The following is a 16,935-nucleotide window of genomic DNA, read 5'->3' as shown; positions in this document are numbered from 1 at the left end:
CTTATAATTTGTTCTGTGTTTAGATCTGGATTCCACACTCTGACAGCAGTGGTGAGCAGCACTTCCTTTGGTCTGCTATTAAACTCTTTTGGAGAATAAGCTTCTTTGCATTAATAATGCCATGACAGCGATTAATTATCATCCATTGCAGCCATTTAATTTTTTTACTAAAAATAAGAAAGCATGAAATTAGTCCTGTCTTTGTCAAGATTGGACATTGGAATGGAGTTCCAAAAACTAACATTAGATGGGGTCCTAGTAAGGTTTAGTTCCATTACAAAGTCTACAGTACCTTGTTGAATATTGTAACCAGGGTAAGCTCTCCAAGGAAGGCTATTAAAGTGGTTGTTCTGCACACTGGAAGAACTTGGACCTCATCCATTTTCTGTTTTGGAAAATAGCGTTTATCAGAAGGGCTATTTCAGTTTTGCATTGGCTTTTCCTAATATGGCAGTGGAGCCTTTGAGATCTATTGGGCCGGCAGTTTGAGTTTTAAGGTTTCTACAAATGAAAACTTGGATAAAGGTGTAAACAGAAAACACTGTGCCGAGGTGATAGTCTTTAATGGACAATGCATTAAAAGGATTAGAAAGCAATGTAAAATGTGGAATTGATGCACTGCAGCAATGTGAAAGTTTTCTAGTCATTTATATTTAATTTTGGTATTATTGTGCTTACTTTGTAAATTAACAACAACATTGTATTTATTTCAGATGCCATTGATTGTTAAGTGTCTATGTGTGGAGCTTGATCTCTGCCTGACACTGTCTGCCTTAGCTTGGAGGCAGAAGGAGCTTGCCCAGTCCATGATGCTGTAAAGAGTTAGTACATTCAACATACATTGCTTTGTGTTTTTATGATTGCAAATATTGTGGGAACTTTTTTAAGTCTCTGTTAAGGTGCTTTGAGTTCAGAAGCTGTTCTCCAGGTCTAGTTGCCTGTCATAGGCATATATAATACAGGCTACATATAAAGTGTCTTGATATTAGTAAGCAGCAGCATTACCTAAGCTCATTGCCAGAAAAACTGAAGGAAACTTGTTTGCAAAGTGGCAGGTCACTAGATGGCGCTGGCTCTTACTTCTAAGGCTTTTTGGCGGATCTAGTCTATGTTACATGTATCTATGGTACGCAACTAGAACTAAAGAACAGCTCCTGAACTTTGAACTTCTGAGCTTTGAAAAGCCACCAAGATGTGATGTGTGAAACAGAACATGATGTACACAGTAAATCTAAAGAAGAGAGATACATTACTTTAACAGGGATATGTCGTACGCATACCAAGGTATTTCAGGAATACATTTTAGAAAGCTTTAGTTGCTAAGTGGCCTTTATCCACTTAGCAACAATCAGTCATCCAGAAGCAAGGTTTTTTACTAAATTTCTCACATTTGTTTTTTTTCCCCGATTTTTATTTGGAGCCAATCTGGCCTAGAATGTGAAGCCTGCCCTGGTGACAGGCCTGAGCTTCAAAGAATTTGGCTGCTGGGAGACTGAACTGCGCACAGACACCATGCACACACTTTCCAGTCAAACACACATCTCCCAGTCAAATACACATCTCAGTACATCACAGCTACAAGAGATTTAAACTGCTTTTAAATTAAATTCAGCTACTCTCTTCCAGACACCCATTCTCAGAGCTGTAACTGGATAAAATGAAATGATAAATGAAACAGTTCTAGTAATTGTTATGTAGGCAACTTTACCAACAATATATTCCTGAATGTCACACTGGTTTATTTAGAATATTAGACTCGTTCATTTCCATCAGCACCATATCGAGATCAAATTGATTTCAGTTGGGACTCTCTCAGCCCCAGTTAAAATGGTTTCTGCAACTTGCACTGCAGGGATGGAAATAAGACTCCTATTGCATAGCAGTTTCATCCATTCCATGTTTTAATACGAGCTTGATGAGCCATAGTGTATAGGTAACAAGCAGAGGTGTGTTCAACTCATAGTACCAAGAATGGATCAAACTGCTCTGTGATAGGAGTCTTATGTCCATGCTAGAGGTGGGTTTTAAATTTCAGACTGCATGAAGTCTGTGAATATTTTATAAAGTCAGGGAAATGTTTCAAGTTGGTGAAATTATTTCTACAAAGTAATTATACAAAACATTACAGGTGGTCTTTGACTTTTGTGCAATGTCCGATTGCGGATTGGATTGTAGATTGTACACTGCGGATAGAACCGGCTGCAGCCCCAGTTTGATATTGGATCAAGCTGGTTTGATGGAAATGTGGCATAAGGCAAGCAAAGCAAGAAGTCTGTATCATTTCCAAGTTCACGTCCCCTCTGCCGTGCCTTAAAGCGACAGGTTGACAATTTCACTTTCCAGGTGAAATGACCAAGAAAACGCAAGACTACCTCTAAACCAGGCTTGCAAACAGATATCGCTTTAACCAACTGTAGTGTAAAGACATATAGTGTGTTTTAAAGTGAAAATACATGTTTGCTATAACATATTTTTCTTTCAAAACTGCACATTTGAGACCTTATATGGAAGTGCATAACAGGTAGGGTTTGTAGAATGTGAGCTCAGAAGGTATGGAGGATTGCTACTCAGACAATAACCAGAGAAACCCTGTAAAAGGTTTACTGCCTCTGGCTCAGATCAGTTTATTGGAGTGTGTTAGCTCCCACTCCCCTTCTTCCTTCTTCAATGTTTAACTCATTCCAACGAACAACTGTCACCATTATTAGCTGCAGATTGTCTCTACTGACCCCTTGTATTTCACTGTTTTTATTTGTGTTGATGATAAAACTCCAGAAAAATACACAAGCCCTCGCTCCCACATCTTGGAATCGAACCCTCTTCTCTGCATGCAACATCTGCTTTGTATTTCAACACTTCACCACGGAAGAACACAGCTGAGGGAAAACAAAATTTCATCACAAACGTCTACTCCAGTTTTCAGAGGATTTATGTCATCCAAAAACATTACTATTTTCTCAGCCTTTAAAAGGAGAGATAGCTAACACATGCAATCGAGATCTTTGCTGGTCATTTTCGGGAGTAAAGTTAATCTGCTAAACTAAAAGAAACAAGTAAAACACTGTTTCCCCATCCCTCAGCTCTGAACACTAGACCACACTGCTTCCCTGTCCCTCAGCTCTGAACACTAGGCCACACTGCTTCCCTGTCCCTCAGCTCTGAACACTAGACCACACTGCTTCCCTGTCCCTCAGCCCTGAACACTAGACCACACTGCTTCCCAGTCACTTAGCTTGCATCATCTGTAGCCCAGTCAGTTAATAAGAAGAAATCTTCCCATCTGGTATTTCAAGACTGATTGTGGATCTGTCAAGTCTGGGGTTGAATCTCTCAAACGGAAGTAGATTACACTTTTACAGCCACCAAGAAAATATGGAAATCTGGGTTCATTCAGCACCCTTAAGAAACTTCTTTCAAGGTAAAAGACTGACCGACCGAGAGCAAGGTGAATGAGACTATAGATTTGTCTCAAGGCTCAGTCATGACTCCAGGTGTCTACATCTACAGACAAGCTGAACCCATGTGAACACAAGGCTCCTGTGCATACACTGTGCAAACACTGAAACACACAGTGAAACACACTCCATACACTGATAACTCTTTCCTGAGGGCGCTCTCTCCAGTTAAAACATTTCCTTGACCTAATCTTATGAATGGAGGCGAGACAGCAACCCAAAGCTTACAGGTATGAGTAATGTTAAGTTTCTGTGTGGATACACCTGAAGGTGTAGCATTTTCCTATAGTGTTATCATCTCTGGGCTGCAACTTGGATACCAAATTCCCAGCACTGAATTTCCCTGTAGATAAAGCCAAAGCCTAACACTAAAGAGGCCCTACATTGTATCAGAGCCTATTAACCACTACTGGGCATACCAATTGGGCCATATCAAAAACCCAACCCCAAATGCTTTTATGCCGCCTATAGTATATTTTTCTCTTTATTTGTATTACAATCAAAGAAACAGCTATTACCAGTTTTAGACAGTACTTTTCAATACAAAAAGCAGAAACGCAGCCCTGCCTATACGTGACTGTGTCAACTTTAGTTAACCAATACTTTGTTAAGGATGACCTTGTCTAAAAGTATTATTAATAATAAATATAATAAATTACATTAAAATAAACTCCAAACTGAAATACCCAAATGCAAAACAATGATGTATTGTAATAATAAGGCACATTTAACCAATGGTTTTAGGTTTCCTGCAATTCAGAAGCATATTGTTTCCTGCAAAGACCAATAGATTACCACCACCAGCTAACCTTAGTACTATTACCCTCCACATGGTGAACAGAAACGACACAGAAACCAAAAGACAGGTCAGGTATATCTTTAATAGAAAGGATTTGAAATGAAGTGAAACCTTAAATAAGTCTATGTGAAATTGACACTGGTTGGTTTTGAATTTGCATGTAGGTTCAAGACCCTCATTCCTGACTCCGGGGCTCTTCAGCTGTGTATTGGCAGCTCTCTGAGGTAATGATGTGTTTGTGAAATTCCTTATTGGTGTGTGCTGCAGATCCAGGCTTGCTTCAGCACTGTTTTCCCAGTATAGGCAGGGCTGTGTTTTAATGCAGGGAGGCAGCTCAGAAATGAATCACAATGGTATGAAACAATTAACCAACACAGACTGGTCATCCATTGCAGTTCAAGGTACCATATCAGTCCCACACAATGTACTACTGTATCAGGGCCACTGTGGAGTACATTGCAAATTGTTGGTAATGTTGTGGCCCTGGTAATACGCTGGTATTAGACTATATTACGGTCCCAGTAGTATTTTTGTACTGGAGAGCCCAGTCTCACATAGCATTCCCCCCCCCCCCCCCCCCCCAATTAACCCACTGCAGGTTCATAACCCTAACCCTCACCCACTGCACAGAGGTCAGGGCGCATTAATAATTTACAGCCCTGCTGCTGGTTCTCAGGAGAAAGGGCTAGGCCACGTCAATATACAATAGCAGAAACCAGCTTGTGAAATGCACAGCAGAAAAAGCCAATCTGGGGCTGACTCCTACTGCAATGAGACAGGGGCAAGGTACAGTAACATATATACAATGCACAATTAATGGAAATGTCTTGCTAAATTGCACAGTTTCTGGATACAGAACAGCATATCTGTGTAATAACTGTTGTCATAAATACTGCCACTTAGAGGGCTTTGATACATGGAACTTCTTTACCTGCTGTCTACTCACTTACTTGCAATGACCTGTACAGTACTAACACCGATAGCTGCATTATGAAATGGATTTCCCTGGATTTTGAAGACTGTTTCTTAGCAAACCTCAGAAGTCCAGCCAATGTCATAATGGTGCAGGGGTCTATGCCAACGTTTCCATAGGCCTGTCTTCCCATGAAGAAATCCTTAAGAATTAGTCAAATCGCTGTGGAAATGCAGCCAAATCATTGCAACACATTTAAAGTTCTGTCACCGCCCCTGGAAACAGCAAACAACACACTGTAACATCCAGCACACATATTGTACCATCACACACCTAGTTTGGCTCTGGGAGTGTGATATGTAAGGCATTCTGGATCTTGGGTGAAATATTTAGCAAATCTGACAGTTTTGCTCCAGCATACCTAATAAGTAATAATATACGACAGGATGTACCGGTACATTCAAACTATAATACCCAGACGTTTCTAGTATTTTATTTTTTATTTTTTACAATTTCTTTTACAGTATAAAGTATGTGATTAATTAAAATTCTCATGACTTTAGCGATACACATATATGGCGCAAAAGACAGTGGCAAATAAAGTGTTTAGTGTTACTGTAATACGATTTGGTGTTTAAAGTTACAGAAGAACTGCCAACAGAATCGCAAGAGCCACTTGACACAAGAAAAAACAAACACAGGTAAGCACTGTTTTATCTATACATACCAAATTTAGACAGTAGCACACTGCCTCACAAACACACACCCCATTACACCATACTTAGAGACACCCAGACACACAACAGCAGTGTCACACATCCACTACCCTTACAGTACATTCCATTGCTCTGACACATAGTTGCACCCCTGTGCCACCAACGCCTCATTCTCACGCACACTGATCTTATTGTATTTAAGAGGACTCATCACAGAAGCCTGTGTTACTATGCTGGAATCTCAATGACCCCCCCCTCACCGCCCCCCCCCCCCCCCCCCCCCCCCACTAAACCAATCGCTATAACAGTGGAGGGAATCATGAAACAAGAATTTAGGGACCAGAAAGGAATTCCATAGATTCCATATATTTACTTTACTTGCAGATTTCAACATAGCAAATACAGATACACAGTGCAAATACAATCAATATCCTCTAAATTACATTTCTAAATAGCTTTTTGCAGGACTAGGGCTGGTAACATGTATTAATTCTGATATAAAACTCCTGGTCTAATCGCTTTAAGCGTGTTATGGCTTTAGCCGAATGGTTTGTCTTACTTTTCTTTATAAAGTTTGACCAGAGTTTATTGTAGTAACACTGCAGTGTAAGCCACAGATTGTGGAGATATTGCTCTGATAAAAGGTAAACGTGGTAAAAAATGAGTTTAGTTTGGGTTTAAGGGACTGAACCAATCTTCAGGGGAATAATTCAAAGCCCTTGCCCTGATTGTGGCTCTCAAACAGTGGGACAGTGGAGAGAGGGGTCCAGGTACACCTGACAGATATCAGTTCTGAAGAGAGTTCTCTCAGCACCCTGTCATGTCTTGACAGCACCTCAGACATGCATGCATGTGAGGCAAAAGGTGCAGTTAAAGTGATTCAGGCTGAGTAATAATTCCACATCTCTGCAAGAGTTAGTAAGAATCTCTTTCAGACAACGTGAAGCTCACTTATTCCTAAGAAATAAAAGAACTATACCACACATTATAAAGCAACATCTCTCCTATGTATAAAGGATCTGGGACAAAATCTTTAGTTGGAAAAACTTTAGTTCTGGTTCATCCAAATAGTTGTCCCAATTTAAGTTTTTGATAACCTAAACAAGGCTGTTTTAATAGTCTTTTCTAGACGTTACTGTTTTTTGCATTAGACAAGGTAAATTCCAGTCATTGTAATGCCACCTCTTTTAAAGAATGGTAAAGAATCTTCTGTAGAGGGTTGCCTCGTCCCGTCTGCTGTGTAGTTTGGAAAGGGGAGAATAAAACCTGGTAGGAGGTCATGAAAGGATTTTACAGGTCAACCCAAATTCTAAGATGTGGGACAAAAAAAAGGCCAGTGACAAAAGTGAGGTCGTGGGGAAAGTGGAGGCCAGTCTGGGAGCAAATATTGTCCTTTTGCCATGGAAACAGAGGAATGAACTTCCTAACAGTCTGAAGCCTCACTTTCATTTTGAGAGCCATGTGTTTCTGAGTTAATATTGAAATTGTTTTTGCCACATTTCAAAGCTCTAAAGTTGTCTATTTGTGCTGGATTCGAACTGCTGTCTGTGTTGCACTGCCAGGCCTCGCCCTCCTTATTTTAATTCATCTATTGCCACTAGACGACACTTCTCTTTTGTTTGGCCTGCTTGCTGCACTAACTATATAGGACAGCATAGTTGACAGCAAACAGTAGATTCAAAGATCAGTCTCCAAAAAGCTGAATATAAAAGCCTCCCTCAAAAGCCAGCATTCCCACTTGTTTTTTTTAGCTGATGTACTGCATGTCTGGCTGACAAATCATTTAGAGGTTGTCACCAGGGGAATTAATTTAAAATCGTTATATAAAGCTCTCACTACGGTGCTCTGAGGCAACTAGCCTCCATTCCCACGGTACAAGCTTGCATGTTGCCCCACAATGAACAAGTGGCCCCCCACTGTTCATCCCCCAACAGGCACCCCAGCCTTTGTTGCACAGAGAGGCAAAGAATGGACACTTACTCACCTCCTCCTCCTCAATAGGACTGCTACCAGCTAGTAACAGCAGCTCCTTAGCTTTTAATCCCAGGAATCCCCTTGTCCTCCTAGGTCCTAAGCAGCCGGGCTCTCTCCATCTGCCTCCATTTCTTTGCAGCACAAGCCCAGCTTGGTGACCCTACCCCTCTTCCAAGATGCGGAGAAACCAGCAAATAAATCCTGTGTTAGGGTGTGTGTGCGTGTGTGTGCGTTCCCACAAGAAGCAGTGCTGTAGTATCATGTGCAAGCTGCTCAATCTAGGAACCTCCTCTCTCTCTCTCTCTCTCTCTCTCTCTCTCTCTCTCTCTCTCTCTCTCTCTCTCTCTCTCTCTCTCTCTCTCTCTCTCTCTCTCTCTCTCTCTCTCTCCGTCCCTCCCACCCTTGCAAAACATAAGCCAAGCCAAAGCTCTTAGCCAATCGCAAGGCTCTGGGTCTCTTTTGCACCAATCAGATGCAAAGTGCGGGGCGGGGAGGAGAGAGAGAGAGAGAGAGAGAGAGAGAGAGAGAGAGAGAGAGAGAGAGAGAGAGTGAACGGAGTGACTCTACAGGACTGAGAGCCTTAAGACAGACTCCGGCTGGGCAGTGGATGGCTATAATTAGGACACATTAACAGATGACTCCCACCACTATCAAAGAACAAAATTCAAAGATCTGGGTCAAATCTGAAAGGAAATGAGGTTGGGAAAAAATGTTTGGACTTTCCTTTGAACAGAAACCAGGCCTGGTGTGGAAAGTCATCTGGAGTGCTCTGATGAGACTGCTCTCAGTCACAAGCAAACACAATTATACCATAAACAAGAGATGAATAAACAAACAATCAATTGAAGCCATCGGTTCTAGACTGTAATCGACGTGACCGCAGCAAGGCTGTGTGTCTTTGATTCAATTTACTGCAGAACTAATTCAGTGACACTTTGTATGAACAATCATATTGCCAAGAAAATAACGCTCTGTTAAGGGGCTCTTGTTCTAAAGCAAAAAAGAAATGAAAAAACTAAACCCTAAAGAAAAGAAAACACAAATTGATAAGCCTTGTAAATAATGGAAGACTTGAGGTAAAACTCATGTCAGGTAGACAAACATAGTTTCCTATAGGTTACACCTTACTATCTATGTGTGATTTTTAAGGTATGAAAGCAATAAAACACGGCAGGGTCCAATATCCACGTGCCCAGGGGGGCTGTTCACCACTGGCCTGTGGATTTTGGACCCCCATCCTATCTTTTACATTGTAATACTCCAAAGAAAGACTGTCAAAAGGGAATGTTCACATGCAGATCCCCCCGTAGGATGACATTGGTTAACGCTGTAAAAAGCTAGGCTGAAAATTACATAGTCACCATTATGAATCAATTTCAAAGTGAAAAACTTACCGGTACATAAAGAGTGTTCTCTTTGAGACTCATCATATTACCTTCTGTCTGGTGGATAGCATGCCAGGCAAGTAAGAAACAACTGTACAGCACACCTGGCTGAGAAAGACAGGAAAGGAATGGATAGCGTGCTATCTGTCTCATAAAAGCATATACCTTTCTTACAGTACACTGTACAGCACGGGGTTATTACCCAGTTTGCTGTGAATTCCAGAGATTGCCAGGTCTGTTCTGGTCAGAGCAGGTAGTCTATTGGTTTTCAGCTGGTCATACTGGTTCAAGAGACATTATATTATTGCTATTCCTATTGGTTTATAGAAAAGGTGCTACATACGTACATACTACATAATATCAGCTTGATAGCTATATACAAGATATTAGACCATAAATGTCTTTTCTTCAGGTGATAAATGGAGAGCTAAATGAATTTTCTGAGGGTGAACTGGTCTTACTGGAACTTCCTCTGTCTCATTTCCACTTCCACAACTTCTACAATTCTATTGCTGGGATTTTCAGCAGGGCATTCTTTACCAGCCCTCTTCACAATGCACATGCTTTACCGTGGTTTTACTGTGATTGTCTATTCTTTGCATTGCTTTCAAACACCCATTATATTTGTACAATTTACGGTACAATCCCTTGATTCCAACTGTCTTCAGTCCACCTTAAAAGTAAGCTGCCTGACTGGCTTCCCCCCCTCCATCTCACACATGTTTCTGACCATTACAATGAATCTATTGTGGCTGCAGCTTTAAGGTGGTAAGATGCATACTTTGCATACCAAGAGAACAGAGGACATCTGCCCCACCTGCCGGGACTAACAGGGTTGTGAAGGACCACGGATATGCGATGTCTATTTGTAGGTGTAATACTGCCGTCTAATCTACATAGTGTAATGCCGACACCTGCTGGTGAGATGAGGCAAAAGAGGCACAATATTCAAAAGCATCTCGTTGCAATTCCTGATGACTAAAGTACATAAATCAAAACGTGATTACTGGTTTCCAGATGTAGCCATCAGCCCGTCATAGCCTTTCTTTAAAAGTACACAGGTTATTTGTTTTTCTTTTTAGTGTCACCTAACTAACTAAAGCTTACCATAATAAAAACATTGAACCACAGTGAAAGCATGTTAAAGCGTAAAATACGATAGCTTTACCATGCTTGGAACAAATGTGGGTTCCATAACCCGATGATTCATATTTAGAACTTTTAGGCGTTGCGTGTAAATCCCTGAAATTGAGAACCTCCCAAGCCCTTGTCTGCGGTGCAATTATGCTTCACTAGTCGCGCCTCACACAGCACAGAACTGCAGCTTTAACCAACTTTTCTTTAGTCTTCCTTCCAACAGAGGGGCGCTGTTTTCGCTCATTGAGTTGTTTTCCACTCTTTTTCGTCTCTCAAGCCTTTATTTTCCCGCGGGTCCCCCATGTGTTTCTGTTTTGTGCGTTTGTTCTCGCCGCATATTTACATTTTTAACAAAAAGACAGACTGAGACAGAAAGGGGGCGCGCTTTTGCTATGTATTGATCTTTTTAGACGTAATCAGATATCTTTGCTTGCAGTTTGCTGGACAAGAAAAGGTAGTGGACACGGTGTGGTCGTTATTAAGAGGATCGGTTTGATTATTTTTGCTCATATATGTTTTCTATCAGTACATGTTATTTAACCGATAGCGAAACTGACTTTATTCTAGGAGTAAATGAAGGCTTTACCCACGTGGTTTGATCAGACAGACTGCAGATTCTTTTGTTCAAAATCGCTCAAAATAAAGGAGGAAGACAGGCGGCTAGGACAGAGAACCAGGAAGAAGTAGCGCTCATTTAAACCGAATAAAACAACCGCGCTACCGAACACCAAAGTTTATTTCTTCAACTTTTCGGAGGGAGTAAGTTTTACTTTATTATATTCTTGAAACCTTAAGGTATGGCATGGGATTGGGTACCTTAATTTATTTACCGGTTAATTATTAAAAAAAAGATTATTATTATTATAGACAAACGTTTTGAGACCATTTTATATTGTTAACCAATAAATTATAGCTATATTATTATATGTGTGAAATGCGTTTTGGAAATGTCGGGTTTTGATGCATTAGTGAACCAGCTTGGCAGAACTAGACAAAGGAAACGGCCCTGAGTCTGGACTGACACAACATGCATTAACCTGACTTGCATTGCTTTACACTCTATAGGCCTGTCCAAAAACGTATACAGTTTTCGTGCATTTTGCTAGGGGGTTGAACTGCGATATACTTGCATTAGGGGAGGAATAACTTTTTTTCTTTTTTTTTTTTTTTTTTAAATAAAACCGTTTGTTAGTATGTAAAGTGCTGCATGTTAACTGCTGTAATAACGGGTTTTATATATCTAAGTAATGTTTATGATATGCGGTCATCGGTGTGTGTGTATGTGTATATATATATGTATGTGTGTGTGTGTGTGTGTATATATATATATATATATATATATATATATATATATATATATATATATATATATGCGACTTTTGTAATTTAAAAACCTGCAGCATTTCAATTAAACTAAAAAGGTTTCGAGAAGTATTCAGTTTTCTTTGTGCCATCGCCGGCTTTTTGTTCTCCATCCTACAAATCAACCGGAATATCCCTGAGGGATGTGTGATCTAGGATGCTAACATTTAAACAAATCGCTTTTCGTACACTGTTTTCATACTGTAAATATTACAGTACGGGAATTAGGAGAAAGAATGATAGTGGAACCCCATTAGTACGTCATAGACAAACCATCGACTCTGTTGATGAGATGCTAATGTTAGAAGGAGTGTGTGCTTTTAGATTACTGGCACGCGTAATCCTGATAAACCACACTGTTTGCAAGTGCGTTTAAAATGGACTCCATGTCTGTTTGCATAGCAGACGGTAATGCCGCCCCCATTCTGCTGCAGTAACCCTCGGGGCTAATGCTTTGTTAGGGTGAAGTACCATCTTGCCCGACTTAATAGTGCCTATCTTGTCTAAGACAGTTTGAGTTCGTTATTCGCAGTACAGTTCATGGGCTGGTATCTTTCACTTCCCAGAACTTTAACTCATGCAAAACAGGGCTGTTCTTCCAAGAAATATATTTAGTTTTTGATAAGAGAAATTCAGATAAGTGAAAAACAGGGTTAGTTGTATAAAGCTGGCAGCTTTATTGCATTTGAACTCTGCATGTGGCTGATGTTAGAAGCATGGTTAACAGTCCCTGTGTGCAGTTCATTATGGTGGAAAACTTGTCTCAAGACCTATTCAGACAAATCTCCCTTTACATCTGCTAGTAGGAATCCTGTAGCCAAATTGAGCCATTTTAAAGCATTGCTTTGAGCTTAATTAGTCACACCAGAGATTAGTCCTGCAAGCTGAAGACCAGGGTGTAACTGCAATGGGAGTCTGTACTGCAGTAGTGCACATGCAGTCTGATGATGGTGGTGTTCTGTTTTCATTTATTACCTACCAGAATTCAGCAACCTTGTTTGTAATCTGTAGGTCTCATTAGGTGTCCATGTTCCTTAGTGGATTGCTTTAATTCAGTTAAGAACTGTTTTTTCCAAAGCAGCAGCAGCAGCACAAAGTAGAAAGAAATCAAAACTAAGGAGATGTTGGCTTTCATGGTGCCCAAGAAAGGTTAATTTAACAATCTTCCGGGCAGTGGTGTTGCGATCTACCCTTGTTTAGATCAGTTCCACACACCCCAGTGCCTTTACTGGCCATGCCTGACAATATCACCCCTGCTTTCTGCTCTGTAGACACGATGCCACGGAAGAAGGTGAGCGAGGTCTCTGGGAATGGAGGGATGAAGAGGAAGAGAGGGGGTGGCAGGAAGAAGGAAAAGGAGTTCAGCAGCGAGGACGAGTTTGACGATTTCGAGCAGGAAAACGCCAAGAAACCCGGCAAACCGTCCAGCAAATCCGGCCTCCAGCCCGTCACGGTCCCCGACGACGTCAAGGAAAAGATCGTAAGACATTCCTCGCTGGCGTTTCGCAGCAGCGTTCCGTACTCGTGAACAAATAGGAGGTTAAGTGAAAACTAACCTGTTTTCGACCTCAAGTGACCGTCCTTCGCGTTTTAAGATCTTGCACGTTTCCAGGGATATTTATACCCAAACGATATAATTATACAATTAAATACCGGAATACACAACTGCATTTTATCTAACGATAAGTTATGTTTTATATTTAAAGAAAAGGGACACCCGTTACTGGGTGAGTTTTGTATTTCACGTTCCTTAAAAGTACAGTTGCTTGAATGACCTAATTCAAGGTCCCTTTTTTCTTTTTTTTTTTTTTACAGAAACTTGAACGATCCAAAGCCAAGGGTCAGCTTCTAATTTTTGGAGCCACCAACTGGGACCTGATAGGCCGTAAAGAAGTGCCAAAACAGCAAGGTGGGGTCCGGGCTACAGTAACATAGTTGGTTTTTCTGTACTTACTTTGACTATGTAAAGACTAGGTTGTGTGTTTGTTATTTTTGTAGTTGTAATCCAATACATTTTTGAAAACCAGATTTGTTGCTGGAAGGAGAAAGCTGCTGACTGTCTCTGTTTTTCTGACAGCTGCCTACCGGAACCTGGGTCAGAACCTGTGGGGCCCTCACCGCTACGGCTGCCTGAGTGAGGTGCAGGTGAGCACTGTGGTTTCTGGGCCGTGCTCCGCACACAGCCTGCTCATCACCACAGAGGGCAAGCTCTGGAGCTGGGGTAGGTACCGGGTAGCAACAGCACAACACCTGGCCGTTCTGGTTTGATGTGTTTCTCAACAGTGAAGTGCTTTGAAGTTGGGGGGGTGGGGGGGGGGGGATTCTGTAAAATGAAACATTGTTTTAAATATACAGGGGTGGTCTGAGAAATGAAGATAATGTTTTATAAGAGACCAAGTCAAGGAGACACACGTTTTGGTTTGTATCTTCATCAGGAGACATTAGCGTAGTAGTAGGATACGAGATTCACGATAGATACCAGTTTTTGTGCATTTCCTGTACGTACAGCTGTTGGACTAATATAGAGATTTTGCATGTACCCAGAAAACCACATCTCCAATTGTGGTGAAATCTGGTAAGGACATTCTTTAGCAGAAGTTGTTGAGAGTATGTCACACTTATATTTTTACAGGCTGTAGATCATGGTGGTCCCTTTTTCATGATGCTGACCATCCAACATACTTATTGGAGAGGTTGAAGTGTTGTGCTAGAACTCATATAATGTGTGGTAATGGCCTTCAACTGGATTCGACTAAGTGCAGTTAAACCTTATAGGAACTATTTGCTTATGAGTAAAGTCCAGTAAGAACACATAAGTATGATAAATGGGTGAAAATGATTTCTAATAAGCACAATTACAGAAAACATGAGTACAGATGCTGAGCGAACGTTTGCATTTCCCTCAGGCCGAAATGAGAAGGGGCAGCTGGGCCACGGAGACACCAAGCGTGTGGAAGAGCCCAAACTGGTGGAAGCACTGGAGGACGAGGTGATCGTGGCAGCAGCCTGCGGGCGCAATCACACCATGGCTCTCACAGGTAGAGGGCGCTCTTGAGTGGTTGTTTTTTTTGTAGTGCTGTGTTTGAAAGGTGCTGCTCCAGTAGAGTGAGTGATGTAGATTACTGTCCATTGTGAAGGAGTGTGAGTTTTCACAGCTGTTCTTTTGTTCAGAGGCTGGCTGCGTGTTTTCATTTGGGGAGAATAAACTGGGTCAGCTTGGGCACGGCAACCAGACGGACGCGGTCCCTACTCCTGCTCAGGTCAGTGCTTTTCGATCTGTGTTTTCTGTTTTTTTTTTTTCTCCACTTCATATATCGTCTATTCCCCATCTGCCTCTTGCTGCCCCTTTCTCCCTACAGATCCAGTACAATGGGCAGCCCATCGTGAAAGTGGCATGTGGAGCAGAGTTCAGTATGATTGTGGATTGCAAAGGGAACCTGTACTCCTTTGGGTGTCCTGAGTACGGACAACTAGGTAAGCATTAGGGTAGTCACCTATTGTCTATTAACCCCCTGCGGTCCTATGTCAGTCCAAGTCCGACATTACAATTTTCCCTTTCCAGTCCAATGTTGGACCCTGTCCGACATCATCAAAAAAACATAAAGCAGAGGACTAGTCATTTTTTTCTCTGGAAAAAGCAGAGAAAACCTTTCAATGGCTGAGTGAGACCAATAGGAGCTGAATGAAGCCAAAAAAAAGGGTGTATCTGGTAGCCCTGTGCACCACAGAGATAACACGGACATAAACAAAGATAGCTGCTTCTGCATCCAGCGCTCAAAGAATATCACAGACATTTGCAGAGCTTTGAGATGTTATAGTAATAAAATAATGACTTGGATCGCATTATTGAGAAATTTAGTGATAAAACGAGTGAACAGGAGAGGATTTATCAGTATGCACATCTATAAACAGGTGTGTGAAATACAGCAAACTAGGGGTGGGGCTTAGCTGGAGATGCAGTACTGAGTGTACTTTTGCGATTCATTGCATTTTAAACCTGTTACTCTGGGGGAATATATATATACATTACATTTTTTTTTTTTTTTTTAAACCGTGCATGTAAAGTAAACCGGGCATGTGAAAATAAATTGGACCTGACGCACCTGACAAGTGCTGAATAAATGGACCACTAAGGGTAAACGAGCCAGGATAACTGTCATATTGAAGTGGCTGGCTTAGGCAGAATTTGAGGGTAGTTTTCGCTGGAAGGAAATAACTGCAGTGTTCGCTAGGGCAGTAGATGAATATTTAGCAAGGTGCCAATTGTAGCACAGGCCAAGTGTTTCTATATCAAACAATGACTGTTTATTATACACTGAACCTTTCACACTGCCTCTGCATCTCTAGTAATAAAACGTTTCTTTTTAAACTCCCTTCAGCAGCAGGTTTCACAGTGTACATTGTGAAATTGGGTTTAGTTTGAGCCTCCTGTGTGTGATCATGTATATTGTGAGCTCACCTGCTGTTCCTTTTAACCTGCAGGGCACAACTCTGACGGGAAGTTCATCGCCCGTGCCCAGCGCATAGAGTTTGACTGCGAGCTTATCGCTAGGAGGGTGGCTATCTTCGTTGAGAAGACCAAGGATGGCCAGATCTTGCCAGTGCCCAACGTGGTGGTGCGGGAGGTGTCCTGTGGGGCCAATCACACGGTGAGGAACCTTCCTAGAGCAAGGAAATTCCACTCTCTAGGGCTGGAGGTCAGATCTCTGAGCAACCCAATAACTGAATTGTCTTAACCAAGTCTAGCCACAAGAGGGAGACAAATCCCAACTTTACAAGATATAGACAGCACATAATCTACATTTTGAATAGTGCTCTAGCTAGTTTAACCACCCAGTTTGTGGCTGCGATTGCTGAGTGCCTGATCTGTCTCTCTTCAGCTAATCCTGGACTCTCAGAAGCGAGTGTTCTCCTGGGGGTTCGGAGGGTACGGGCGACTAGGGCATGCAGAGCAGAAGGACGAGATGGTGCCACGTCTGGTCAAGCTGTTTGACTTCCCGGGCCGAGGCGCCACGCAGGTCCACGGGGGCTACCAGTGCTCCTTTGCAGTCAGCGAGACAGGTGAGAGGAGGGGAGGGACCATGCGATGGCTCTCAATGTTCATTCCAATCCAGACCTTTCCAGGTCCGAAAGGACTCCTCAAATCAGTCACTGAGAACGTGGTTGGAACAAGGTAGTGGACAGGAATGTATTG

At 41.8% G+C, this 16,935-nt stretch overlaps 2 protein-coding genes across 6 annotated transcripts in view; one reads left to right on the top strand and one right to left on the bottom strand.

Annotated features, from left to right (window-relative positions):
- The window catches only part of LOC121328522 (rho guanine nucleotide exchange factor 10-like protein), a 71,795-nt gene extending 63,639 nt beyond the window's left edge, over positions 1 to 8,156 (bottom strand). Inside the window, exon 1 of one of the 3 annotated variants that reach the window (XM_041273218.1) lies at positions 7,864 to 8,156. The gene's annotated coding sequence lies outside the window, so the exon portion shown is untranslated. The remainder of the gene's footprint in view (positions 1 to 7,863) is intronic. The other 2 variants (XM_041273217.1, XM_041273219.1) reach the window with 2 other exon arrangements.
- The window catches only part of LOC121328525 (protein RCC2 homolog), a 13,269-nt gene continuing 1,837 nt past the window's right edge, over positions 5,504 to 16,935 (top strand). The window contains exons 1-9 of one of the 3 annotated variants that reach the window (XM_041273225.1): positions 5,504 to 5,868; positions 13,013 to 13,221; positions 13,557 to 13,650; positions 13,819 to 13,962; positions 14,648 to 14,779; positions 14,913 to 15,001; positions 15,101 to 15,215; positions 16,224 to 16,390; positions 16,622 to 16,802. In XM_041273225.1, coding sequence (XP_041129159.1) covers positions 13,018 to 13,221; positions 13,557 to 13,650; positions 13,819 to 13,962; positions 14,648 to 14,779; positions 14,913 to 15,001; positions 15,101 to 15,215; positions 16,224 to 16,390; positions 16,622 to 16,802 — 1,126 coding nt within the window. In that variant the 5' untranslated portion in view covers positions 5,504 to 5,868; positions 13,013 to 13,017. Of the gene's footprint in view, positions 5,869 to 10,648; positions 11,175 to 13,012; positions 13,222 to 13,556; positions 13,651 to 13,818; positions 13,963 to 14,647; positions 14,780 to 14,912; positions 15,002 to 15,100; positions 15,216 to 16,223; positions 16,391 to 16,621; positions 16,803 to 16,935 lie in introns of those variants that run through there. The other 2 variants (XM_041273226.1, XM_041273223.1) reach the window with 2 other exon arrangements.

The sequence above is a fragment of the Polyodon spathula genome, chromosome 16 (genome assembly GCF_017654505.1).
Source record: "Polyodon spathula isolate WHYD16114869_AA chromosome 16, ASM1765450v1, whole genome shotgun sequence".
Taxonomy (NCBI): domain Eukaryota; kingdom Metazoa; phylum Chordata; class Actinopteri; order Acipenseriformes; family Polyodontidae; genus Polyodon; species Polyodon spathula.
Note: the sequence above shows the minus strand (reverse complement) of the source record. Positions and strands in the feature narration are given on the sequence as shown.